The 22,671-nt window shown below is 44.6% G+C and overlaps 1 protein-coding gene and 1 long non-coding RNA gene across 3 annotated transcripts in view; one reads left to right on the top strand and one right to left on the bottom strand.

Annotated features, from left to right (window-relative positions):
* Positions 1 to 16,016, bottom strand: part of ATP1A1 (ATPase Na+/K+ transporting subunit alpha 1) — a 30,731-nt gene extending 14,715 nt beyond the window's left edge. Inside the window, exons 1-7 of the mRNA XM_053591330.1 lie at positions 15,670 to 16,016; positions 4,861 to 4,971; positions 4,203 to 4,262; positions 1,868 to 2,071; positions 1,114 to 1,227; positions 582 to 716; positions 345 to 462 (exon numbers count right to left, since the gene is read on the bottom strand). Of these exons, the coding sequence (XP_053447305.1) occupies positions 345 to 462; positions 582 to 716; positions 1,114 to 1,227; positions 1,868 to 2,071; positions 4,203 to 4,262; positions 4,861 to 4,971; positions 15,670 to 15,681 (754 nt within the window). The 5' untranslated portion in view covers positions 15,682 to 16,016. The remainder of the gene's footprint in view (positions 1 to 344; positions 463 to 581; positions 717 to 1,113; positions 1,228 to 1,867; positions 2,072 to 4,202; positions 4,263 to 4,860; positions 4,972 to 15,669) is intronic.
* Positions 4,983 to 22,671, top strand: part of LOC128585914 (uncharacterized) — a 122,265-nt gene continuing 104,576 nt past the window's right edge. For both annotated transcript variants that reach the window (XR_008380141.1, XR_008380140.1), the window contains exon 1: positions 4,983 to 15,260. This is a non-coding gene — a long non-coding RNA (uncharacterized LOC128585914). The remainder of the gene's footprint in view (positions 15,261 to 22,671) is intronic.

Raw genomic sequence — 22,671 nt, 5'->3', positions numbered from 1 at the left:
AACACTTGTTTTTGAGGGCCAGCTCCTTGGCCGTATATACATTTGGTATTAAACCACAGACACTTGGGCAAAGGGATTTCTAATCCATTAAGAGGACAGCAGTTCAACATCCGTGCTGGATTAGCAGTGAAACCAGAAGCAGCACGCTGGGGCTGGAGGAAGGGGAGACGCAGCCGCAGGGCCTCCTGGCTTTCCTGCCAGCAACCTGCGTGCCTTTGCTCTCTCCTTGATGCAAGTGGTCAGAATGGAGTCGACAGAATGGAGAAACAGGCCTCTGGTTAGATTTTTGTTAATGCCCAAGATAAATACCATGCCGGGCATACTAGTGCATTAAAATGATCTACCCTCAACACAGTTGGTGGAAAAGAAGGCGATGTTCCTTGTCTCCAGAGGGTTCTCGTTTGTGAAATCTGGAGACCTTGTCTGGGGTTCCGATTCACCAGTGAGTGAAGAGTTATCCACCTGAAAGTGAGAAAAACAAGCAGCGTCAGGGGAACCCCAGCCTCATCACCTAGTCGGTGCTGTCCCCCTTATCTACCCAAATAGCAGGGCCAGCTCTCAGAAGCCCGTCTGAGAGGTACCTTGCAGCCGTTCGCAGATATGATTCTGAGGTCAGCAGGGATTCGGTCCCCTCCTTTCACTTCCACCAGATCCCCGACCACGACATCCTCCGCATTTATGCTCATTTTCTCACCATTTCGGATCACAAGGGCTTGCTTTAGAAGGAAAGAACAGTTACACCATTAAGTCAGATCAAAACGGACACCGACAAGGAGAGAGTAGTATCCAAAACAACAATCCACAAAAATCCTAAGTATGTATCTGAATCCATAACAAAGGTATTATTCACCTTTTCAAACTTATACAAGTTACATAGCCTGCTTGTCAGTTACCTGAAAGGTAACAGCTTTTAGACAGCGTGCTGGGTGAAGGGTTGTTTAGAAGGCAGCTATCACTTCCTGAGATAGAAGGAAAGGGGGTCTGGTTCTGGGTAAGGGGGAAAGACAGCTATCTCTCTACTGGAGCCACTTGATACTGGAAAAGCCTTTCATAACCATTCACATTCTTGGGGCTAAGCCACCCACCACTGGGGAAGGACAAAGCACCGGGTACCTGAGGGACCATGTTTTTGAAGGATTCCATGATCTTTGAACTTTTAGCTTCTTGGTAGTAGGAGAAGCAGCCAGTTATGATGACAACCGCTGACAGCACCACTCCAAGGTACAGCTGGAAAGGAACGGACAGGTTAGGGCTGAACTGCTCTCACTGAGAATTGGAACATTTAGTTTGGCTTCTCGCTGCATAAAAAGGCTTTTAATGGAAAGACCAAGGCTTCAAAAACACAGAGCTCATGTCTTCATTCTTACCTTTCTAGGGACCACATACAGGAGGGCTGGACATGGTGCCAGTCACACAGATACCTGAAGACTAATTTGACAGACTTTTGGAAGTGTTCTAACTGAACCAATTCTTCTCAAAAGAGAGATATCCCCCAAACCACTTGTGACATGTGGAGAACAGCTACCAAAGATTTCTGGACAGGTGTGACATGCCAAGATTAAAAGAAGGGCTCTGCCTAGGGAGTGGCAGCTGGACCTGGGCAGGGCTCGCACAGAGCTGCATGTTCACAGCGGCACACCCAGGGGGACTTCCAGCTTATAAGAGCGTCCTGAGTGGGAGATGAGAGAGAGAGCCCTGAATGAGGACGGAAGAATAGATGGGTCTTGAAGGCGGCAGCTGTGGACACTATTTCTCAGTGTTTAAAACCATCACATAACCAGTGGTAGTTAAAAATAAGCAAGAGCCAGAGACCAAACTGGTACTCATATGTACCTACAAATCCACCGCGCAACTATACAGAACTCACGTTATCATTTTGAGGTTCCTCTTCCGTGGCAGCTTGGATGCTGTAAGCCAAGAAACAAAGAATCGCTCCAATCCACAGTAACATTGAGAAACCCCCAAACAGCTGCCGACAGAATTTGATCCATTCAGGAGTAGTGGGAGGGGGTGTGAGTGCGTTAGGACCATCTCGGGCCAGGATTTCGGCTGCTCGAGCAGATGTCAAGCCCTGAGAAGCAGAGGGGTATAAATGAGATAAACTGCACCAGCACTTACAAATTTTCCACCAAGGGAAAACCTGGCAAATCCCTCCATGCGTAATGCTGAGGATGCCACACAGTCCAGGCAAACACCATGTTCCATTCCCTGAGGATCCTATAACACCCCGATTTAAACTCTTTAAATTGATCTATGGGCTGGGTGTGATGCTCACGCCTGTAATCCTAGCCCTCTGGGAAGCAGAGGAGGGTGGATTGTTTGAGCTGAGGAATTTGAGACCAACCTGAGCAAGAGTGAGACCCTGTCTCACCTAAAAATAGAAAAATCAGCCAGGCATTGTGATGGCACTATCTCAAAAAAAAAAAAAAAAAAAAAAAATCGATCTGTAGACACATTTGAATCCAGCCTGGTTTCTTCTAAGTTCTTCTTTTAAATAAAGGGATTCATGCCAAATCGCCTTTTTACCAAAAAGATGCCTATTTTAATGAATCAATTCAGTTTTGCAAATTAAGAGCTTTGAGTTTTCTGTATATGGATTATGTCAGGGGAGACAAAAAAAAAAAACCCTCTACAAACACAAAAAGATAAAAACATTTCTGTAGTAATCAAACCTCTTACTGGGTTAGCAGCCAAGTATAAAAGTATAAAACTTTATTCTTTGGATGGCAACTAAAAATACCTGTCTGGCCTGAAGGGCTCATATATACACTTTTTTTAGCTAACTCCCAATAAAACTGTCAGGTGAGAATTATTCACTGAACAAGTGCTCTGTAGTGAAGACCTGCTATTTCCTGATGGGCCTTAAAACCAAGATTGACTGGCAGAAAAACAATTAGATACATGGCTCTCATTAAGAGGGAAAAACATGATTACTTTTGTATTTGAAAACACCAGGTCAAAAAAAAAATTAGCTCTAAAACACATTTTTACCTGAAGTGTCTATTTATATGTATTTTGTGATCATGTTACAATCATTTGAGCTTGATCTACATGCCAGGCACTGAATTCATCATTTTTTTTTTTTTTTTTTTGGAGACAGAGTCGCAAACTGTCGCCCTGGGTAAAGTGCCGTGGCATCACAGCTTACAACAACCTCAAACTCTTGGGCTTAAACAATTCTCTTACCTCAGCCTCCCAAGTAGCTGGGACTATAGGCACCCGCCATAACACCTGGCTATTTTTGGTTGTAGTTGTCATTGTTGTTTCGCAGGCCTGCGTCGGGCTTGAACACGCCAGCCTTGGTATATATATGTGGCTGGCACCCTACTCACTGAGCTACGGGTGCCGAGCCTGAATTCAGCATTTTAAGAAACTTGTCTAATTCTTAAGACAATCCTTTCTGGGTATTACCAACATCATTTTACAAGTAAGGAGATATACACCCATGGCATTGATGTTATGGACTTAGGACACAGAGAGCACATACCCTAAGACTCTGTAAAAAGTTAACAAAATTCACGTGATGTGCTCTCCGTGCCAGCACGCCGTTCAGAGCAGGCAAGGCCCCTCCTGGAGCTGAAGGTACCCATGCCTCTTGAGGCCTTACTGAAACAACGCTACGTACTAGCTTACCATTCAAGTCATCGCCTAGACTTTTTGGCGACTATCTAGAAATAACAAATGCTATACTCCTAGAAATTTAATACCAAAATTCTCTAGATACCAAGGATACACATCTTATGGAAAGGCTTCTCTGAATTTTGTACAAAATTGAGTTTCAAATAAGCAAAACATACTGCCTTGGATTAGGTGGGAAAGTGCAAAAATTTGAATTGCGGAACAGTTATCAACTAGCTTTTCAATTCGATATTCAATTCAATTTAACAACAGTAGCAAAATAAAGGGAAAACTTCTAATCAAAAGGTCAGAGAATACGCATGGCTTTGGAGCCCATTCCCACGTCCTAGTGCTCACACGCGGTTTCCACCCTCGGGGACAATAACGCCTAACTCTCAAAAAGCTTCTGGGAAAATAAAATGGTAGCATACATGTATAAATGCCCAAGCTCTGTGCATGTCACAAAACAAGACAGGTAGATGGCAGCTGTCATCCTCCTCATAGAGCCCCCCAAGTTAGACCTGTGACATGGGGGATTATTAGGGAAAACTAGGACTCTCTACAAGTTTCCATTCAGAACATACACGGCTCAAGTCTGTTCCATATTTACGATGAAGTTCATCAAGGCTAAGTTTATGGTCATCCTGTAGGAAAACAGAAACAAAGAAAAGTTAAACAATGCAGCATAAAAAAGGCTAAAAAACATCCATATTACTCATTACTGTCATTAAGCTCAAAAAATGAGTTTTTCTTCAGAAGTGCCGAAGTGGGTATCCTTTTCCCTACTGAAAAGCAATGGCTTGGCCACCACGCAGCTATTAAGTAACGGTGGCCCGTGCCTGCCGGCCACATCCCTTTCAGAGAAAGCCAACAAAGCCCCGTTTGCCTTCTCCGATAACCAGGCAGATTCTAGAGAGGGTAAGTCTGTGGAAGCCTCCACAGCCTAGAGAGGTTGGAAGTTCCCAATATTCACCACAATCCAGAGAAAAGCAAAGACCCATGATGTCAACTGCAGTTCATTCTGTGGACCTCTGGCGATGCCAGAGTGACTGAAAAACTTTTCCAATGCTCTACATTTTCTAAAAAGAAATAGGCAAGATCTGTACAACTACTTTCTCTTTTAAAATAAAGCAATTCTCTGACAAGGATATACTACAGTGGGGTCGTAGTGGCGTCCACGCAAAGATGGACGATGCCATTTTTAAGCAGGATGACAGATGCAACCTTCTCCCTGGGACTTACCATAGTCACTTCTTTCTTCAGTTCATCCATGTCCCTGTCTTTCTTGGCCTTTTTGCCCTTTTTGTCACCCTGTTCTGAAACTGCTGCGGGCTCATATTTATCACGTCCAACCTACGGGAGAATGTGGGGAAAGCATGGCTGTGAGTTATGAACAGCATCTGAAACCGAAGATTCTGGAGCACGGAATTCTGATAGTTTTTAGGACAGCCATCATTTGGACATCACTGGAATAATATCCATGAAAATTTATGAGCTTATACTGCATACTGCCTAAACCAACAATCTACTATTAATTCTGCCGTCATTAGCTCAAGACATGACATCCCCACCTGAAGGCATTAGAGGGGGGAAAGTGACAGTAGGCCTCAAGATGGCCCTCCCAAGCCACTTCCATATGGGATGCCTGAGGAGTGTTGTGCTATCAAAATCCCTATTCTGCAGTCTTCGGGCTTCCTCACAGAAAGAATGAACTTACCATTACATTATTAACTTCTAGTATGGCACAGTACTTAAGAGATTGCATTCTGAATCAGAGAGGCCTGAGCTAAAATCCTGGGCTCCACCAGTTAGCAGCTGTGTGTCCTTGAGTAAGTCAACTAACTCCACGTTTCAATGACCTCTTCTAGAGCATGAAGATAAAAATAGAGCCAATCTCACTTACTGTTTTTGAGAGGATTAGATGTATAATACATCTAAATGCTGGTTACTTTTATATTATGCTTAAATTCTTCACTTTGAATGAAGCCATCACATATCAAATTTAAATATCCTTAGTGCTTACAGAAGACTGACCTTTCTCATCTTCTCATATTAAAAAAAGGTCAAAGTCAGTCTACAAGTCTTTAAAATTCTTTACATAATCGATTAAAAAAAAGGAGTCCCCCACCCCAATCTACAGCCTGAAAATAAAGCCTCCAAAATGAAAGCCGCTGGAAATGTTTTGACATAAGCAGGATGTAGGAAAAGCGTGTTTCATTATCACATAACTCACAGGATCCACCTACGCTTCTTGAAACTGGAACAATTTTTAGAGAAAATGTTGATTCTATAGTTTAAATTTAGGTTGTTCCGCTACCCAACCCCCTGTTGAAAATTCTTGAGCTTATCTACACAAAGCCTGAACTTGGTGCTCCAAAGCTTAGTGGAGGGAAGAGGGCCCTCATTCCAAACACCCCCCACCCCTCAGACTGCCTCCCACAACTACAGCTTAGGAACGGCCAAAATGTAGTCAGGAGCACTATTTGTAAAAAGGATGGTATGTGGTACTATTATTGTTATTCGGTCCCTCTCCCTTACCCATTTCTAATTCGTAGAAGTATATTCCCAGCTACTAAAGTGATCACCAGGAACTCTGTGTCTAGATTATAATTTTAGTGTGCTAAAATGAAAATAAAAGAAAATCAAAAAGTATTCATGTTAGACCAGGCACAGTGGCTCCCACCTGTAATTCTAGAGCTCTGGGAGGATGCAGCAGGTGGATTGCTTGAGCTCAGGAGTTCAAGACCATCCTGAGCAAGAGGGAGAGACCCTGTCTCGTACTAAAAATAGAAAAATCAGCCAGGTGTTGCAGTAAGTGTCTCTATAGTCCCAACTACTTGGGAGACTGAAGCAAGAGGATCGCTTGAGTCTAGGAGTTTGAGGTTGCGGCGAGCTTTGACTCAGTAGAGCCTTGATACTCAGGGTGACAGAGTGAGCCTTTGTCTCAAAAAAAAAAAAAAAAAAAGAGTATGCATGTTTCAGTCATAACTAAAATAGTAGCAAATAAAATGTAATATTCACTTGAATTTGAAAATACTTTTTCTTAATACTCCGAAGAGAAATCCTTCTTCAAACTCACTGGTGTCGCCCTCATGTCGAGACTCTTTTAGTATTTCCACTGTTTAACTTCTGTGGTTGCCTGTACAGTGTTACAGGACTATTAACTTCTTCCAGAGAGTGGGTTCTTTAGTTTCTATCTTATCTGTTAAGAACGAACCAAGTCTAAAGATAGTCAACATTCTTGACATTCTCTCCATGATGGAGCAACCACACTGGTAAGTGCCCTTCAAGCATAGCTCTTGGTGCCAGAGTTAAAATGAAAAATAATCACACACACGAAAAGCAAACCAACAAATAAAACAAAAGGAAAAGACAGAAAAGGAGCTTCCACCAGAGAAGCACCATAGTCTCAAGTTGCACTTCTTTCATACGTTTAACGGGAACAACACTTAAACTCAATTTTAAAAACATGAACTAAGGAGCTCTAAAAAGACTTATGTGGCCAGTTTGTATTGATTTTTAAAATACAGTTTATAAATTCTTTTTAAGCAAGTTGAGTATCATTAAAATATTTAAATAAATGAAAAATCAAGAGTTAAACCCCTCACCCTCACCATCTGCATGCTTTGATTATGTGCAGACTTCCCATATTTTCCACTCCAAAAGAAATGACTGGGGCAGCCAGGCCTTGGATGTGGCCTTATTTATAAAATAAATGTCTTGTCCACAGCTTTGCAGCCATCAGATGGTAAAGTTCGCTGGGAATGAATGTAGCTTCCCTAATAACTCTCCCTTTCTTCATCCCGTCATGTTATAGAAGGCATCGTTTTAAATGAGGCATGGAAGTCTTAAAAGACATGGAAAAGTATTAATAGGTGAAACTGATTTTTCTTCAAAACTTTAATTTTTTCACTTGACAATGTTTGTCCAAAAGAACCAGGCAGCTTATACATTTTGATATAAGACATTTAATATCAGCTTATCCTGGTGGGAACAAAATATGACTTAAGTCCCTATCAGTCTCAGCTACCATGGTTTCAAAGCTGAAAAAGTTGATGGTGATGGAAAAAGTCCATGGGGGTGGGGAAAATGGGTTAAGACAACATTTGCTTTTGGATTTCTTTTAAAAGCATTTAGGAAAAGGGTCATGAGAAGGGGAAATGAAGCTTCCTCAGTCAGCCTCAGTGACCTTCCTGGTTTGGGCAATGGCCACATCAATTCCTACCCTTCCAATTAGAAAATCCCAATTATTTCCCACTCCCAGGAGTGAGCACCATGCAATGCCACCCCTGGAGCATCGATAACAAAGGTACAATGGGGGGCCTCAACAGGTTACGCCACTTTCAGAAAGACCACTTGTGAAATGACGTGAGTTGGGCGACAGGTTTCTCTTTTTCTTTCCACTCTAATTTAGGAACTGGAAAGTCATGACAAGGGCAGGGCGTGCCCACTGCGACACAGTGTAAGACAGTGTCAGGATTTCACCTTGTGCTTCACAGGGATTCCATTCTCTCCATGAGCAACTACGAATTTTGCTACTATTTTATCTGAGCAGCAGAAGATGGTGCCCAAGAGGTGAGAAAATCCTTGACAGCAGGAACCAGGGTTAAAACATGTAATAAGACTCACTCATTTAAAAGCATATACTGAATCTCACAATGAGAGAGAGACACCCCTAAGATTTACTAGAGCTGAAGATGCTCCTTCGATAGTAATTAACTGTTTAGAGAGGTCTGAGGAGGGACAGATATGACATCCCAAAATAAGTAGGAAAAAAAAAAAGAACCAAGTCTTGCTTTAGGAAAGAAGGTTCCATCCCGGAGGTACATTGCTTGAGGTCTGCACAAGCTGAAGCCGAGGGTCTTCATACCCATCCTAACCACTAACCTCTAATGGACAAGGTTCAAAGGCTTTCTCAACTGTGCATTACGGATATTCTGGCCAGAGTTCCCACCCCGTCATCGCACATTGTCCTGTGGCCAGGAGGGACCTCAGAAAACCTCAGAATTCTGAAATTCTTCCTGAAAAAGTCTAGAGGTTATGAATTTGAGATTCCTACTCCTTTTAGGCAGGTCTGTTGATGGCGCTTTTAACAGCTCCAAGGCATTCTAGTGTTACCGTATGTCAGCTACATGACCTTGAACATTCAGCCCCGTTCCTTATCCCTTGAGTGGCAATTATACTTGATCTAACTAATAAAGAACCTTAGAGAAGGCATTTTGATATCTGATTAGTCAAGGAACCATCAAATCTGAAAACAAAACACCTAAAAACCATACTATTTTCAAAACCCACAAACAAAAAGCTTTTTTTTTTTTTTTTGTAGAGACAAAGTCTCACTTTATGGCCCTCGGTAGAGTGCCATGGCATCACACAGCTCACAGCAACCTCCAACTCCTGGGCTTAAGTGATTCTCTTGCCTCAGCCTCCCGAGTAGCTGGGACTACAGGCGTCCGCCACAACGCCCAGCTATTTTTTGGTTGCAGTTCAGCCGGGGCCGGGTTTGAACCCGCCACCCTCAGTATATGGGGCCGGCGCCTTTACGGACTGAGCCACAGGTTCCGCCCAACAAAAAGCTTTTGATTAGCAAAAAAGGCCATAAGTATGGCAAAAATAACTGCCCCAAATGCAGAAGATTATATGCAGAAAAGGCACCTCTGGACTCAACTTGGCAGGTCTTGCTCACAAGCTTTGCAGCTATCAATGTAAAGGTGGGCAGGAATCTCCGATTCCCTAACAAGTCCCTGTTCCTCATCACTTCATGTGACACAAGGCATAGTTTTAAATGGCTGCCCAGAGGTCCTGTAGTCTGGGCTATCCTTAATGTCAAAGGCAAAGGGAGGTACTTTCTAATTTTCCTAGATTATATATTAAATCAAACAAAACTGTGCGTGTAAGGATATTCTACAAGGTGCTACATGAAGGTTATGATTATAATTTGGTTTTGATTAACATACACCTTACTGCCATTTTTAATTTCCTATGAAAACTCTTCACATCTTAACGGAAAAAAGTTTATTTGGAGTTACTGTTCATTTCATTTTATTAATAATAGTCAAAAAAATGATCAAGCCCAGTTCATTATAGCTCCATTTGCTCCTAAATGACTAAGTGGTTTAGTTAGACATACAAGGACTTTTATAACCAGGGATCTGAAGGCTAAGAGACGCTGGTAGGGCTGAGAGAGGACACACACTCACGGCTATGCTCCGGCCTCGAGGCAACACTCCATGCAGGAGCAGGTCTCTGCAGAGGAGGTGACCCTGAGGGACCACCATTTGCCTTCTTTCACTCACCCTAATATGCATTCTGGAGACTATAACCCTGCAAGGCCAGAGCAGTAGATACCTCTGTGCGCCCAGTTCGTATCTCCACACTTGGGTGGCAGCCCATCAGCTAGCAGGGTACAAAGAGAACTAGCCGGCAGGCTCCCTCCCCAGGTGCAGAAGGAACACAAGTAACCTTCCCTCCAATCTGCCTGCATGTTAATTCTTAATGAACATGCCAGCCTACCTACCTGCAATAGCTAGTATATATCTATGACCATTCAAAACTTACAATTTTAAAATGTGTAAAAGAACCAACACCCTTTAGATTTGCCCTCTCTTAAAAAAATGTACTTTGTCCAATGACAAACAGATAAAAAAGTTTAGTTTTTCGAATAGGATACTTTACATTAGGTTCCTGGGTTATGAAGAATTAAAATTTTCTGCTTATTTCTTAATTCTCTCTGCTTGGTATCCTCCTTAGCCTGTCTTTTTTGTTTGTTTTTTTTCCATTTGGTTAGATCACTCTGGCTCGAGAGACAACAGATTAATAACCACACGAATGTTACAAGGGAACCAAATCAACTCTCACTGAAGTCCTGAGCATTCTGAAGCTGAGGCTCGGAAGCAAAATGACTGCCAGGCTGAAGAGGATCAAAGCTCCCAAAGCCCTAGAGAAATGTCACAAGTTGAAATAACAATAACAATAATAATAAATGGTGCCATGGAAGCATCACACAGAGGATTAAGGGTAGGGAACCCCACAAATAGAGATAAGGAGATAAACACCCAACTGCTTTAGGGCTCTGCTCTCACCTTGAGATCAGGTCAGAAGGAGAAGTCAAACCCCAGAACTCACTAATCCACCAAGCCTGAGAATCAGGAGTCCCAAAGACAAAGCCCAAGCCGCCCTGAACCAACTTGTCACATCACCAAAATAGCCAGCAGCTGTCACTGAATGGGTCTGATAGAACCAGATAAAGAAATAATGTTCAGACGTATTTCACTGTGAAGTCACACACACACACCAAAAAACCCTAAGGCGTGAGGTCTATGGGTCAGAAATCCCTTTGCTGGGGACCCACATGAAACCAAACCAGAGAGAAAAGTAAAGGGTAAGGCACCTCACTAACAGAATCTGCTAATCTAAACATCAAATACATGTGAAGAACTTCTTGTGGATTCCTGACAACAGATTTCAGCACAGCTAATGAGGTGAGTCATATGCAAAGAACAGTCTCTGACTCTTGCCAAAGAACACACTTCCTCTCATACACTCAATTCATAGCAATGTGAGAAAGTTCAGACCTGACTCGGTTACATACCCTTTTCTAAAAATATATAAATGAAGGAGAGTTTTTAAAATGAGTTAGTAGATTCTAAAGTCCTCTCTACTTTACATTATCACTTACTGGACATGTATTGTTCAACATAATTTAGAACTGGGCAGCTCTGGCAGGGATGGGAAACATTCTGCCCAGTGTTTTGCTGTCCAAACCCAGCCACTCTGATTACTGTGAGCCCATCTGATCTGACACTCTTGTTTCTTCTTCGGGCCTGCGGGCTGGCAGGGAGCCCTGGGCATCTAGCAGAAGGCAGCACAGCACAAATATTCAAGCTCCTTCTTGTCACCTAAGGTTGAAAAGTCCATTCTGGTTTGCAAGATTTAAAAAATGTATACATGATTATCAACCACGACAAAGTCCTTTACCTGGAAAGTGAAAGCAGAGAAAAATTCTAAAATGCTATTAAATAGATTTGCTTCTTGAGCAAACGTAACAGTTGTCAGCAGTATCAATTACTGGACACTTCCACTTGGCTTTCCTATGAAGGGCAATTTTAACAATCTGTAATTTTACAATCTGTAATGTGTTTTTCAGGATAGAAGAAAAACTGTTCCCTAGTTTTTAAAAGGGTTTATCGATGAACAGCAAACTCAGTTTGCAAGGATTTGATCTTCTCTCCGCTTTAATTACTGTACCTTTGTAAGCCCCAACCACAGCCACCAATTAGGTGGCCCCTGCAGAACGCCGCACAAACAGAACATGGATTAGCCACTCGCTCCTCAGCGTGAGCATCCTACCCAGGGCCAGGTGACAAACTGAAGCTTCCAGGCTTTTTTAATTCTTTTTAAATCTGTTTAAGTGAAGACTCTGATTTTATTTACTTTCCCAAATAGAATCCTTCAACGCTATTTGACTTAAAGCCTTTCTCATCCTTAAGTTTAGACATAATTTAATGAACAGAGCCTGACTAGAACGGAAAGTCACATCTTTTCATTTATTGCTAAAATAATCAGAAAACAATGATTTTGAAGGGGACTAGAAAGGAGATGGGCAGATGCCAAGTCCAATGTGCTTTTAACATGTTGAATTCACTATTATTTTTAAATGCAATTTAGAGATAACACTCCTAGGAATCTGTGTATTGTAAGTGTTAGCCCTCGTCTGGATAAACATCGCCCTGAATTTTTTTCTTGTGGTTGGTTTTTGGGCTCTTTGGTTTAGTTCTCTCTCTCTCTGTCTCCTGGATTTATGATGCAGGCCTACCTCTTTCCTACCCTCCTACCCAGAGGTGAGTCACTATAGTGTTACAAACTTACTGGGAAAGAACACTACAAATTAACCAACAGCAAGTTACCCAGAGGGGATACACCCACGGAAGAGGGTACAGAAAGAACCAAGAGGCAGGTGATTGTTACACTCTAAGGCAGGCACAGGGCCAGGCAACCGTGAGGCGGCTTCTCTGCCCCCCAGTGGTGGGTGCTAGTTCCTCCTGTAGCTATTCCATTTGCCCATGGCCAGGCCCGGGCAATTTTCCACTCTGAGAACTCTGCCTTACAATCTTTTAGGTCTAAAGTACTAGCTTTATAGCAGCCAGAGGATATTTAGTCACACTTTCAAGTTGAGCTCCAAAAGGGCAGCTGATAACGTTACCCTACAACTGGGATTTCTGCTGACCTGTGTATCCCTTGTGCAACCTTCACCTGAACCTTTTTTCCCTAACCCTCTTTAAATCACTTTTCTCATAAGCTATGATTTTTTTTTACTAGGTAACTAAGTTTAACGTTAAACCAAATCTGGAACTATAGTGAAAGATTGGGTGAGACCCTCTCACTTTCATCTTTCAGTATAAACTTAAGAAAACAGAAAGTTTCTTGCCTTTCTAAACAGTTACGGTGTATACCGTTGGTGAAATAAGCAATCGTGGGCGGTAGGCCTAGCTGAAGATTTATGCCCCAAGTCACCAGGCAAAAATACTCAGTAAGAAAAAGCAGGACAAAATCCCGTTTCATCCAGGAATGATTCAGCAAGAGCTGTTCTTTCATTTTCTTACAATGCTTAGGAACTAGACTTTTAAGGACATAGAAAATCACCTGAAACATCATCAAAACCTAGGCCACAAATGGTACTAAGAAGGGAAGAAATTAACAATGACCTTAAAAAAAGCTGCCGGCACAGGCTTCCTGGTTAACCAATTATCAGCAGGGCTTTAGTCACCACTCCACCCACATTTTAATCCCCCTGTGGAAAAATCCCAACATTTGAGCATGAAATATTCTTCTGAACATTTTGGACTATCACAGTAAGTCACTGAGGTAGACAATACAGGCACACACCCATGCAATGTAATGTTCAATGCATCAGAGCACTCAAAATAACCAGCAGACAAGTACTATACCATCCTGTGCTAACCAGCTGTAAATTCATCTTGTGTTTGCTAACTACTAGATACTTTTAGGACCTGTGAGATGTCTGGGTTGAACCTTTAGGAACTATTCAGGTGCGTTACTATTGTACCACTGCTGTGCATAGGTATCTGTGGTTCTAATAGAGATATCTAGATGTACGCACATAGCTTAGTTACCCAGTATCTCCAGCGCCTATTAATTCAACATTGCAAATGCCCCAGTTTCAACCCAAGAGTAACTTCACAGCTCAGTATACAAGGTTAACATTAAACATTCAGGCTCAGGAGACCACAAGCTGTTCAGGAAATCAGGGATGGCTGGTTTGTCACCTGCCAATCATTTGACCTTGAGCAAGTCACTTCACCTTCCCAGGCCTCAGGTATACATCTATGATCTCTCTTTCACCCCAAATCAGTAATATCTCTGCTCAGGAAATAAACTGTGTTTTTTGTTTCTTTTTTTTTGGGGGGGGGGCGGGGGCGGTTAAGAGAAAAAAGATTCAGCTTAAAAGAGCTCGTTTATGGGAATGACCCAGGGTTTCATGGTGGTGTACAAGCACAGGCCACTACCCTGGTCTCCCACATCTGGCTCTCAGCTCTTTGCTTTGAAGCTTTTCACTGCAACCAGCCCTCCTCAGCCCATGTTTTCAAAGGCCATACAAGTTGTGTGTTCTCACTTGTCCCTATTCTCTCCATCAGGTCCAAGCCTTTCAATTACCTCCTTCAAAACCCATTTAGAGTCCCAAAAGAACGCAGCCTGTCTCTGCTGCTGCCATCACTCTGTCCCCACCAGGAGCCTTAGGACCTCCAAAGTGCTGCAGGGTGTTCACACTGCGCTAAGCCCTGGAGATGACGGAGTGGACTCGCTCCACCTGTCTGCTCATGACCTGGTCATTTTCATCCCATGAATTTTTTTGGTTATTTTGTGTAAATTTTTCTCAACTAGACTTTGGCTCCGTTGGGGTCCGGGACCCAGCCTCCTGCAGTGGCTATAGGTACTCAGAGCTTCACTACAGAAGCCTAAGAACAAGGCATCTTCTCGGTATCCCTACAGCGCTCCGCGCCACTCTCCTGCCCGGAGACCCCTCGTTTCCTTCGGGGACCGCTCTATGGTGAGTCCGGGCGCTGGAAATCAGCAGGACATTTCCTACACCCGAGGATCGTCCACAGCCTCCAGTCCTCTTTCGGGGTTATTGTACCCAGAGGCCCTAACGGGTCTGTCCTCCTTTCACGTTCGTCCCTCCAAAAATCCTGCACGCTCCTCCCCACCGTCAAGATGACAATTCCCGTGGCGACAGGCGCTTCGAGCGTTTACGGGAAGAGGCCCACGAAAGCTCTCGAAAGTATACCTTAAAGGCCATCTTAGGGCGGCGAAGGCACACCCTTTCTGGCACCAGCCTGCTGGGCCGGCTCCGCAGTAAGGGGAAGCCAGTTTTTGCTTTAGGGGAGGGCGGCCGTCTCTGCGGGGAGCCGATTAAGTCCCGGCGCCTCCGGGAGAAGCGGCCTCGACCCGGAGGCTGCCCCCGCCGGCGCCGGGGCCGGGGCCGCGGCGGGAACGGCAGCCCGTGGCGGCCTCGGCGGGAACGGCAGCCCGGGAGGGGCCCCGGCGGAGCGCCCCAGGGGAAGGGGAGGAGCGCGCCTTTCCTCCGGCTCGGAGGGAGGAGGCAAAAAGGAAGGAGAAGGAAGGTGAGAGCGATCGGAGGGAGGGCAGCAGGCTCGGGGATGCCGCCGCCGGCCGGCTCCGTCCCGGGGCCGCCCCGCGCCGCCCGCCCTCCTCCCGCCCTGGCCCCGCGGCTTCCCGAGAGCCGCCTCGGGGAGCCCCGCGGCGCGCTCGGCCGGCCCGCAGCCTCGACGCGGGGTCTGCGCACCGCCCGCGCTGCCGCCCTCGGTGCCCCGGCGCTCCCCGCCCCCGCCCCGGCCACTGCGCTCCATTTCCAAGTGCGTCGTCTTTTAAGCCGCGCGGCGCTGCCAGCCCGCGCCGCTTCCTCCTCCGCCGCCTCCCGCTGGCTGCGGTCGCGCTCCTGACTTCCTCCTCTTCCTCCGCTTCCCCCTCCAGGGCTCCCGCGCCCCCTCCCCGGGATGGCCGGATACTCACCCCCTTCCCCATGGTGGCGGTGCTCGGTGCCCGGCGCCGGGTGCTGTCGCTTGAGAATCAGAAGGAAGAGAAAAGAGCAGCTCCCGGCAGAGCGCGCGGGGCCGGGGAGCGAGTGGAGGGAGCTAGGGCTGCTGCGGGGCGGGAGGGAGGGAGGAAGGGAGGGCGGTCGGCGGCTCGACCGATGCCGCCGCCGCCGCCGGGGCTGCTACCGCTGCTGCTGCCACGTGTCCGCCTCCTCCAGCCACTGCTCTGTGCTCCAGGCCCCGCCGCAGCTCCAGCCCGCGCCTCCTCCTCACTTCCTAAAATATGCAACCTGCGTGCTGGCCCCGCCCACGCCGCGAAACGTCACCGTTACCGGAGCAACCTGACACCGGCGGCGGACCTGGCTCCGCCTCCTCACTAAAGCCCACCCCCGGGCCCGGACCGCGCCGGCTGCGGCCAGTCGGGGCTCCCGGCGGGAGGCCGGGCGCGCGTGCCCGCGTCCCGGGAGGGCTGTGGGGCGCGCCTGCTGGCGCGGACTTGGCGGCTATGGTACTACAGCGCCCAGCCTGCTGCCTTCCTATGAGATTCCTGTTGTATAGGGGCCGGGAGGTCCGCAGTGGGTGCGGTACGGTTTCAGAACCGGGCTCCCCCAATGGCCGCCTATCAGGCACAGAAGCCAAGCGCAGAAAACCTTTCCCAGCGCTCCAGGGATCTCCTCTGGGACAAGGATGCACCCGGGAGGCCTGGGTGTGACTGCAGCCAGCCCTTGCCTGAAGGACTCCGCCTGTGTGTGGAAACCCAGGCCCCGCGCCCACCTGCAGATGGCCTCCGCAGGCTCTCGGTGCCCTGTAGGTGCCTCCGAGTTGGGGTACTCTTTATTCACTTATCGCTCCACCATCGTTGAAATGGGTGTGAACGGACCTCGCCAGAAATCCCAAGACCCCGGTCCCCCCCGCTCCGCCCGCCACTTTCCTTGGTTCAAGACCCCAACGTGACAACCCAAAGGAAGACCAATGAATTCATTCAGCAGATGAATGAAACCTGCTTCTCTAGTTTGGGAATTCTCTTTTTCGGGGAGAAAGAGCTGAAACCCAAAGGAATACTTATCTTTAGCAAGGGGTGCTGACTCAAGGGGGACATGTTTGAGGACTAGTTCCTGCCCCCTCCACGCCTCCGCCCGGCAAAGCAGCGCCACCTGGTGCGCCGCCATGGGTGCTCGGAGGTGCCCAGGACACCACCCACCCCACAATTTTGGCCCTGCAGCTCTCTCAGAGCTTCTCTACCAAGACAGCCTCTGCTTTTCAGCAGAGTCTGCAAGTACACTGTTTCCCCGAAAATAAGACATCCTCCGAAAATAAGACCTACTTACAGGAAAGATAACACGTCCCCTGAAAATAAGACCTAGCGCATCTTTGGGAGCACACCTTAAAGTAAGACTTATTTTCTGGAAAACAGGGTAGCTGAAGTCCCCAACATTAAAAAACAAAAGTATTATTATGAACAGTGTTTGCAGGAAGTCAGGTACACACTGAGAATGGACGAGATTCACAGGAGAAAGTCATTCCACATCCCTGGGAATTCCTACAAGAATCAAGGGAAACATCAACTTCCAAAGCAAAAGTTCCAAAGCTAAAGCCAACCCTATCAACTTCAAGTATTAATTTCATATGAACAAATAAGGATAGGAAGCTTGGAAAAAAATGAGGAAGGAAGTATGGAAAGGAGGAAAAATTAGCAACTATGTTACAAGTTACATCATTGGGATAATTCTTATCCCTTCTTAGAAGAAACTTCCTTAGGCAAAAGTCTCTTTCTTCTTTCCCAAGAATGTATTGTTAAGGGCTGATGTCTCCTCCAGTGATCTGCAGACTTGGTTGAATAGGTCCAGAGGAGAGCAGAGGAATTGTAAATAGCATTTAAAATCATGGCTGCTGGGAGAAGGGCTCCCAAATCCACAACAGAGTTTCCAACACTCTTAATTCAACAGGAGGTTACAGAGTGTTAGCAGGGCTCCATCTTCAAAGTTTTGTTACATGCATTAAGTTTACATGCCTGACAGCCCCCATTATTGCTACTTTGCAGTAGGCTTTTGCTTGCTAAAGTTAGCTTAAGAATAAGCTTGCACCCTGGTCTGAATGGGAAAAGCATAGCAGAAACAACAACAAAATGTAGAAAGCACAAGTCTGAACAATGTAGATTTCTCCTGCCAGCTGTCTCCTTTCATAAGTAAAATTGCCATACACTCATTCAACAAAATAACCCTGACAGATCAAGGCATTTCCCTTTGTCTGTAGAGCTGTTTATTTGGTAGCTAAAGGCTGTTAAAGGTTCTTGCAGGAAGATCTCAAAATTCTACCTGTGTTCCAAGGTGGAAAGGGGGCAAAAAAGATAAGAAACATTACCTAAAATCTGTATTTTGCTGTTGACTCCACCTAGTAGTTTTACATGGAGCCCTAGATGTGCCTGTGAACTATGAAACAGGTAAGGCATGGCTGGGACTGAGGAGCAGAGGACTCAGATGCTAGAGAGACACCTGGGAACATGGGTAACTAAAGGCTAAGAGTCTGTTCCTTGGGAAAGCCTTCTTTCCTACTCTTGGGAGAGGTCTGAATGAAACTTTGAGATTAGAGATCAAACACTCCCCTCATTTTATGATGAAGAAACTGGGACTCAGGGAGTAATTGGCACTGGATGTTTGAAGGATAGTGGCAGGATTTCTGGGTGCCTTTTCTAACTCTAAGACCCAGTGCAGGGAACAAATGTGGACTCCAGAACAGGGGGTGGAGAAAGTCATGCCTGTCTATTCTATCTGCTTCTTATAAGCTCTTTTTTGAGCTCCTTACTTGGGGCACAATTAAATTGGTTGGCCCAGAGACTCAGTATTTACAAACCTCAAGGCTGCCAAGTGTAGATAGCTTCGAGGAGGATTTGCTCACAGCTATGAAGACTGACCCAGTCATTGTGAATTGAGTCAGCAGATGTATGAAAATTATGATGCAAGTCAGTATTTTGAGCCAATAATGCTAGCACTTTGAGTATTTGCTGAATTGAATAAATACACCATTGCAATTATAAGTTTTAGAACATGAGTTGGAGTCCATACCAAGTTAGCATTTCCCATAAGATACAAAAATGAGCTAGAAATCTGGAAGGATGGGGTTTCCTTTGGATTAGCTTATTGTAGAGTTAGCATGGAAACAATCATCGGCGTGTATCTTTATCCTTCACCAAGCCCAGGTTCCCCAGAAAGCCTCCCTTGCTGCCTTAAAGCCAACTCTTACCTTCCAGACTTTTTCCTTGTTAGTATCTATGAATCTCCATTACAAATCTATTTCTTTTTTTTTTTTTTTTCTGTTCAACAGCAGACATCACTTCCGGCTTTGAAAGTTCTAGGTACAATGCTAACCATCAAATTTGGTCAGCTAAATAATTCTAATTTCTATTACCTTTCCTCCCTGGCCCAATTTTTTACTCACATCTTCATTCCTTTTGAAAGCTCCATAATGTTCTTTTAACTATATTTTCTCCTATTAATGGTGGTTGATGACTTTAAGTTTTGCTTCTGGAAATTTAGAAGATTTGGCATTTACTTGGTGTCTGTTGTAGGTCATTAAACCTCAAGAAAGTAAAGTCTTCAGTCAAGGTGGGGAAACTTTACACATTGGAAGGCCATATTCATTTCCCAGTAATCAAATAAGGCCCCATTCAAGAAACTTCAATTAGATATACTTAAAAATGTACATTATTCTATAAAATTCTAACTACTATGTATTTAATAATTTCAAAAATGGAAACTGTTAGTTTTAAAGCTAACTAATGTTTAAATGACTGTGTTGTGTCTACTTATTGTTGGAAAGTATTTGATTATTTGGTTGGGGCATGGAGGTCTGTGATTTCAGTTGATCTAGATCGGTATCAGTCATCTGTGACATTAAGAGGTCTTGATTTGAGTTAGGTGGGAGAATGTAGATTCACAGTGAGAAGTGGTTGAAAAGTAAGAGATCTTTCATTTTTCTATATTCAATTGGCTCTTTCATGGCATCAAACAATGACTTTAAAATATCATCTGCTGAGTGTTTCATCGATTCCATCTGTGGTTTTTTAGGAGCATTGGGGATTTCAACTAGGTGAGGCTGAAATGCTAATTTGAGTGTGACATCATGATTCTCAAAGTCAGTGAATCTTCCATTGCGTTGTCCAATTAATAGGTATATTAATGTTGTTGTCAAAAGCTGACAAGAGACTGATGCGCTTGATCCCCATAAATTCTCACAAACCAGCCTCCTGCAGTAGTGGTGCTGGTCAGGCAGGAGAAGTTAGAATTAAATCATGAGCATAGTAGCCACCAATTTAGCCCTTATGGCTTAAGAAAGTTCTAATTGTGCAGGTCAATGTGGGAGAATTCTTTTGTTGAAATTTATTTTATTCTTTGATATTTTAAATATATTGGTTTTAAAAATAAAAATATAAAAGACAAACAAAATTGTATTAATAAAAATAAAATAATTTGTTCTGTAAAATTTGAATTTAGTTAAAAGGCCACACTTACGAACCCTGAAGACCACATGTGGTCTTACCGTTGCAGTTTCCCCACCCTGTCCTTGGTCCTTTACTTGGCATCCCTTTAACACAACTGCCACTTAAGTAGTTTGCTCTTATTAATAGTGATCTTCATAAGGAAAACAGTAAGAAGGGAGTCTTTAGCTGCCTCCCATGTGTTTTACACTAGATCCTGAGATTAAGAGCCAGGATTCCACCTTGTTTAGCAGCGCCTCCAACTTCTATGCCCCTCAACCTGCTCACAACATATGCAGTGTTACAATGTCCTTGCATTTAAAAACTCACTAATGGTTTTCTGCAAATCAACAACCACTGGGGCATGCAAACAAAAATCAAGTGGCAACAAAGAAGGGATGTGGACCCCAAACTATTCTAATGTCAGAATCTCATCTTCATCTAGCCAGCAGAGATGCAGCTTAGGGCTGGCTGAAAGACTAGCTAAGGCAAGCCTAAAGCTGGGAAGAGGCAGTGAGTGGTAACTGTGATCTCCAGGACTGCAACTGTGAGCACTAGGGAATGATGCTGTCACATTGTAGTGGATAGATTGGCTATTCTTGGCCTTAAAATCTTCCATGGAAAGAAACAACTGAGAAAGTTCTGTGGAAGCTGGTCCTGCTGAGATCAATACTCTCCCAAGATGCCTTTGCACTAAAGCTGGATTTTGGAGACCATGGATTTTCCTTTCAGTAGAGTTAAGAGCCACCTTAAGAGGAAAGAACACAAAACCATCAAAAAGTAGTTTGCTTCATTTATAAAAACTCTAAAAGGTTTCGTAACAGCAGTAGAAGTAACCAAAAATAGGTCAGATGCAAAAATAGTAACCAGCTCGATTCACTTTTAACAGCTTCTGTTTTACTCCAGAGACTCCATTTTGGTGATGGTGACCTCCACATAGAAACTCTTACAAAAAGGCCCCTCAGAAGGATTCTCTCTTTTTCTTCCCTGTTCGTAAAGAATCTACTCCAATCCCTAACTCTGCGACTCTACGCTACTTAACAAAAGTAAGAACTAGTTTATGTGGAAAACCAGAATAATCATTATTGGATTTCTGCTCTGAGCCTACAGTGCATAGAAAGTTAACAAAGTTCTAATCGCTACCCTTAAATAGCTTGTCATTTGGTATAAAAGAAAGCCAGGCAAGGAGATATTAGCCACACAGTGAGAGGTGCTGGGTCTATGAAGGGCATCATGGGGGCACGAAGGAGGAAGTGGCTGGATAGGAGTTCCTCGGGTGGGCAGTGTGTTTGGGGGCTTCAGGAGATGCACGCAAAGTAGCACATGGGGAAAATCTTCAGGACAGAAACTAACTTAGTCTGTTGGAGGACTGGCCAGTGGTTTAAAATGGCTAAAGCCTAGGTTGTGAGAGGGAGGAAAACAGGAGATAAATTGGGAGAGGTGAGCAGAGTCCAGATGCCGGAGAACTTGGATGCCGTCTAGGGGCTTGAACTTTATCCTGTAGGCCACAGGGAGACCCTGCAGGGTTTTAAGCAGGGGTGTGGTGTGATCAGAGTTGGAAGGATTTCTCTGGCGCTACCAGAGTGCTGGGCTAAGCCTTCAGAATCTGTGCATTTAGCAAAGCTTCTCTTGTCACGTTATGGAATTCTGAATCATAAGAAATCTGTTTTCTGTGTATCTTTCAATAGCATGCCGATGCATTTTCCTTTATTTTCCTTGTGTGTACACATGTAGCCCATCTTAATCCCCATTATCATCCCCATTACCCGCTGCTTCCTCCAAATAGAGGCTTTCAAATCACTAGATATGATGAAAAACTGGAATTAGGACATAATTTTAACAATTGGTTAACATACAACTCCCTAGCTTCAAAGATAGTTCAATTTGCTGGGAAGGCTCAGGTATTTTACCTGGTTTTCCACTGTTTTTTTTTTCTAAACCAAATTCCAAATAGACCAAGTACTGTGTTGTTTTCCACTTCTCTTAGAGGCCAGTGGTTGATACAACTCTATAGACGAAAGAAATGTCAAGCCCTCACATATAAAAACTGAAATTATAAGAGGGTAATGGAAAAGGAGAAAGAGGCCAGATTAATGAATAATTTAGCTTCAATTGTCCAAATAGCTCGAGTTAAAGGTGTGCCAATAAGTCTTAGCTTTTTGCTTTTTTGACAATCTCTGCCAACTTGACACTTAACACCTGGTGGTAGACATGGTGGTAAAAGTAATGATATGATGGAGTGGTGTGATGGAGAGGCGGGTAGAGGCAGTGGGGATGGTGGTAAAAGTAATGATATGATGATGGAGTGGTGTGATGGAGAGGCGGGTAGAGGCAGTGGGGATGGTGGTAAAAGTAATGATATGATGGAGTGGTGTGATGGAGAGGCGAGTAGAGGCGGTGGGGATGGCTGTAAAAGTAATGATATGATGGAGTGGTGGTGATGGAGAGGGGGGTAGAGGCGGTGGGGATGGCGGTAAAAGTAATGATATGATGGAGTGGTGTGAT

This window comes from Nycticebus coucang, chromosome 5 (genome assembly GCF_027406575.1).
Source record: "Nycticebus coucang isolate mNycCou1 chromosome 5, mNycCou1.pri, whole genome shotgun sequence".
In the NCBI taxonomy this organism is placed as follows: domain Eukaryota; kingdom Metazoa; phylum Chordata; class Mammalia; order Primates; family Lorisidae; genus Nycticebus; species Nycticebus coucang.
Note: the sequence above shows the minus strand (reverse complement) of the source record. Positions and strands in the feature narration are given on the sequence as shown.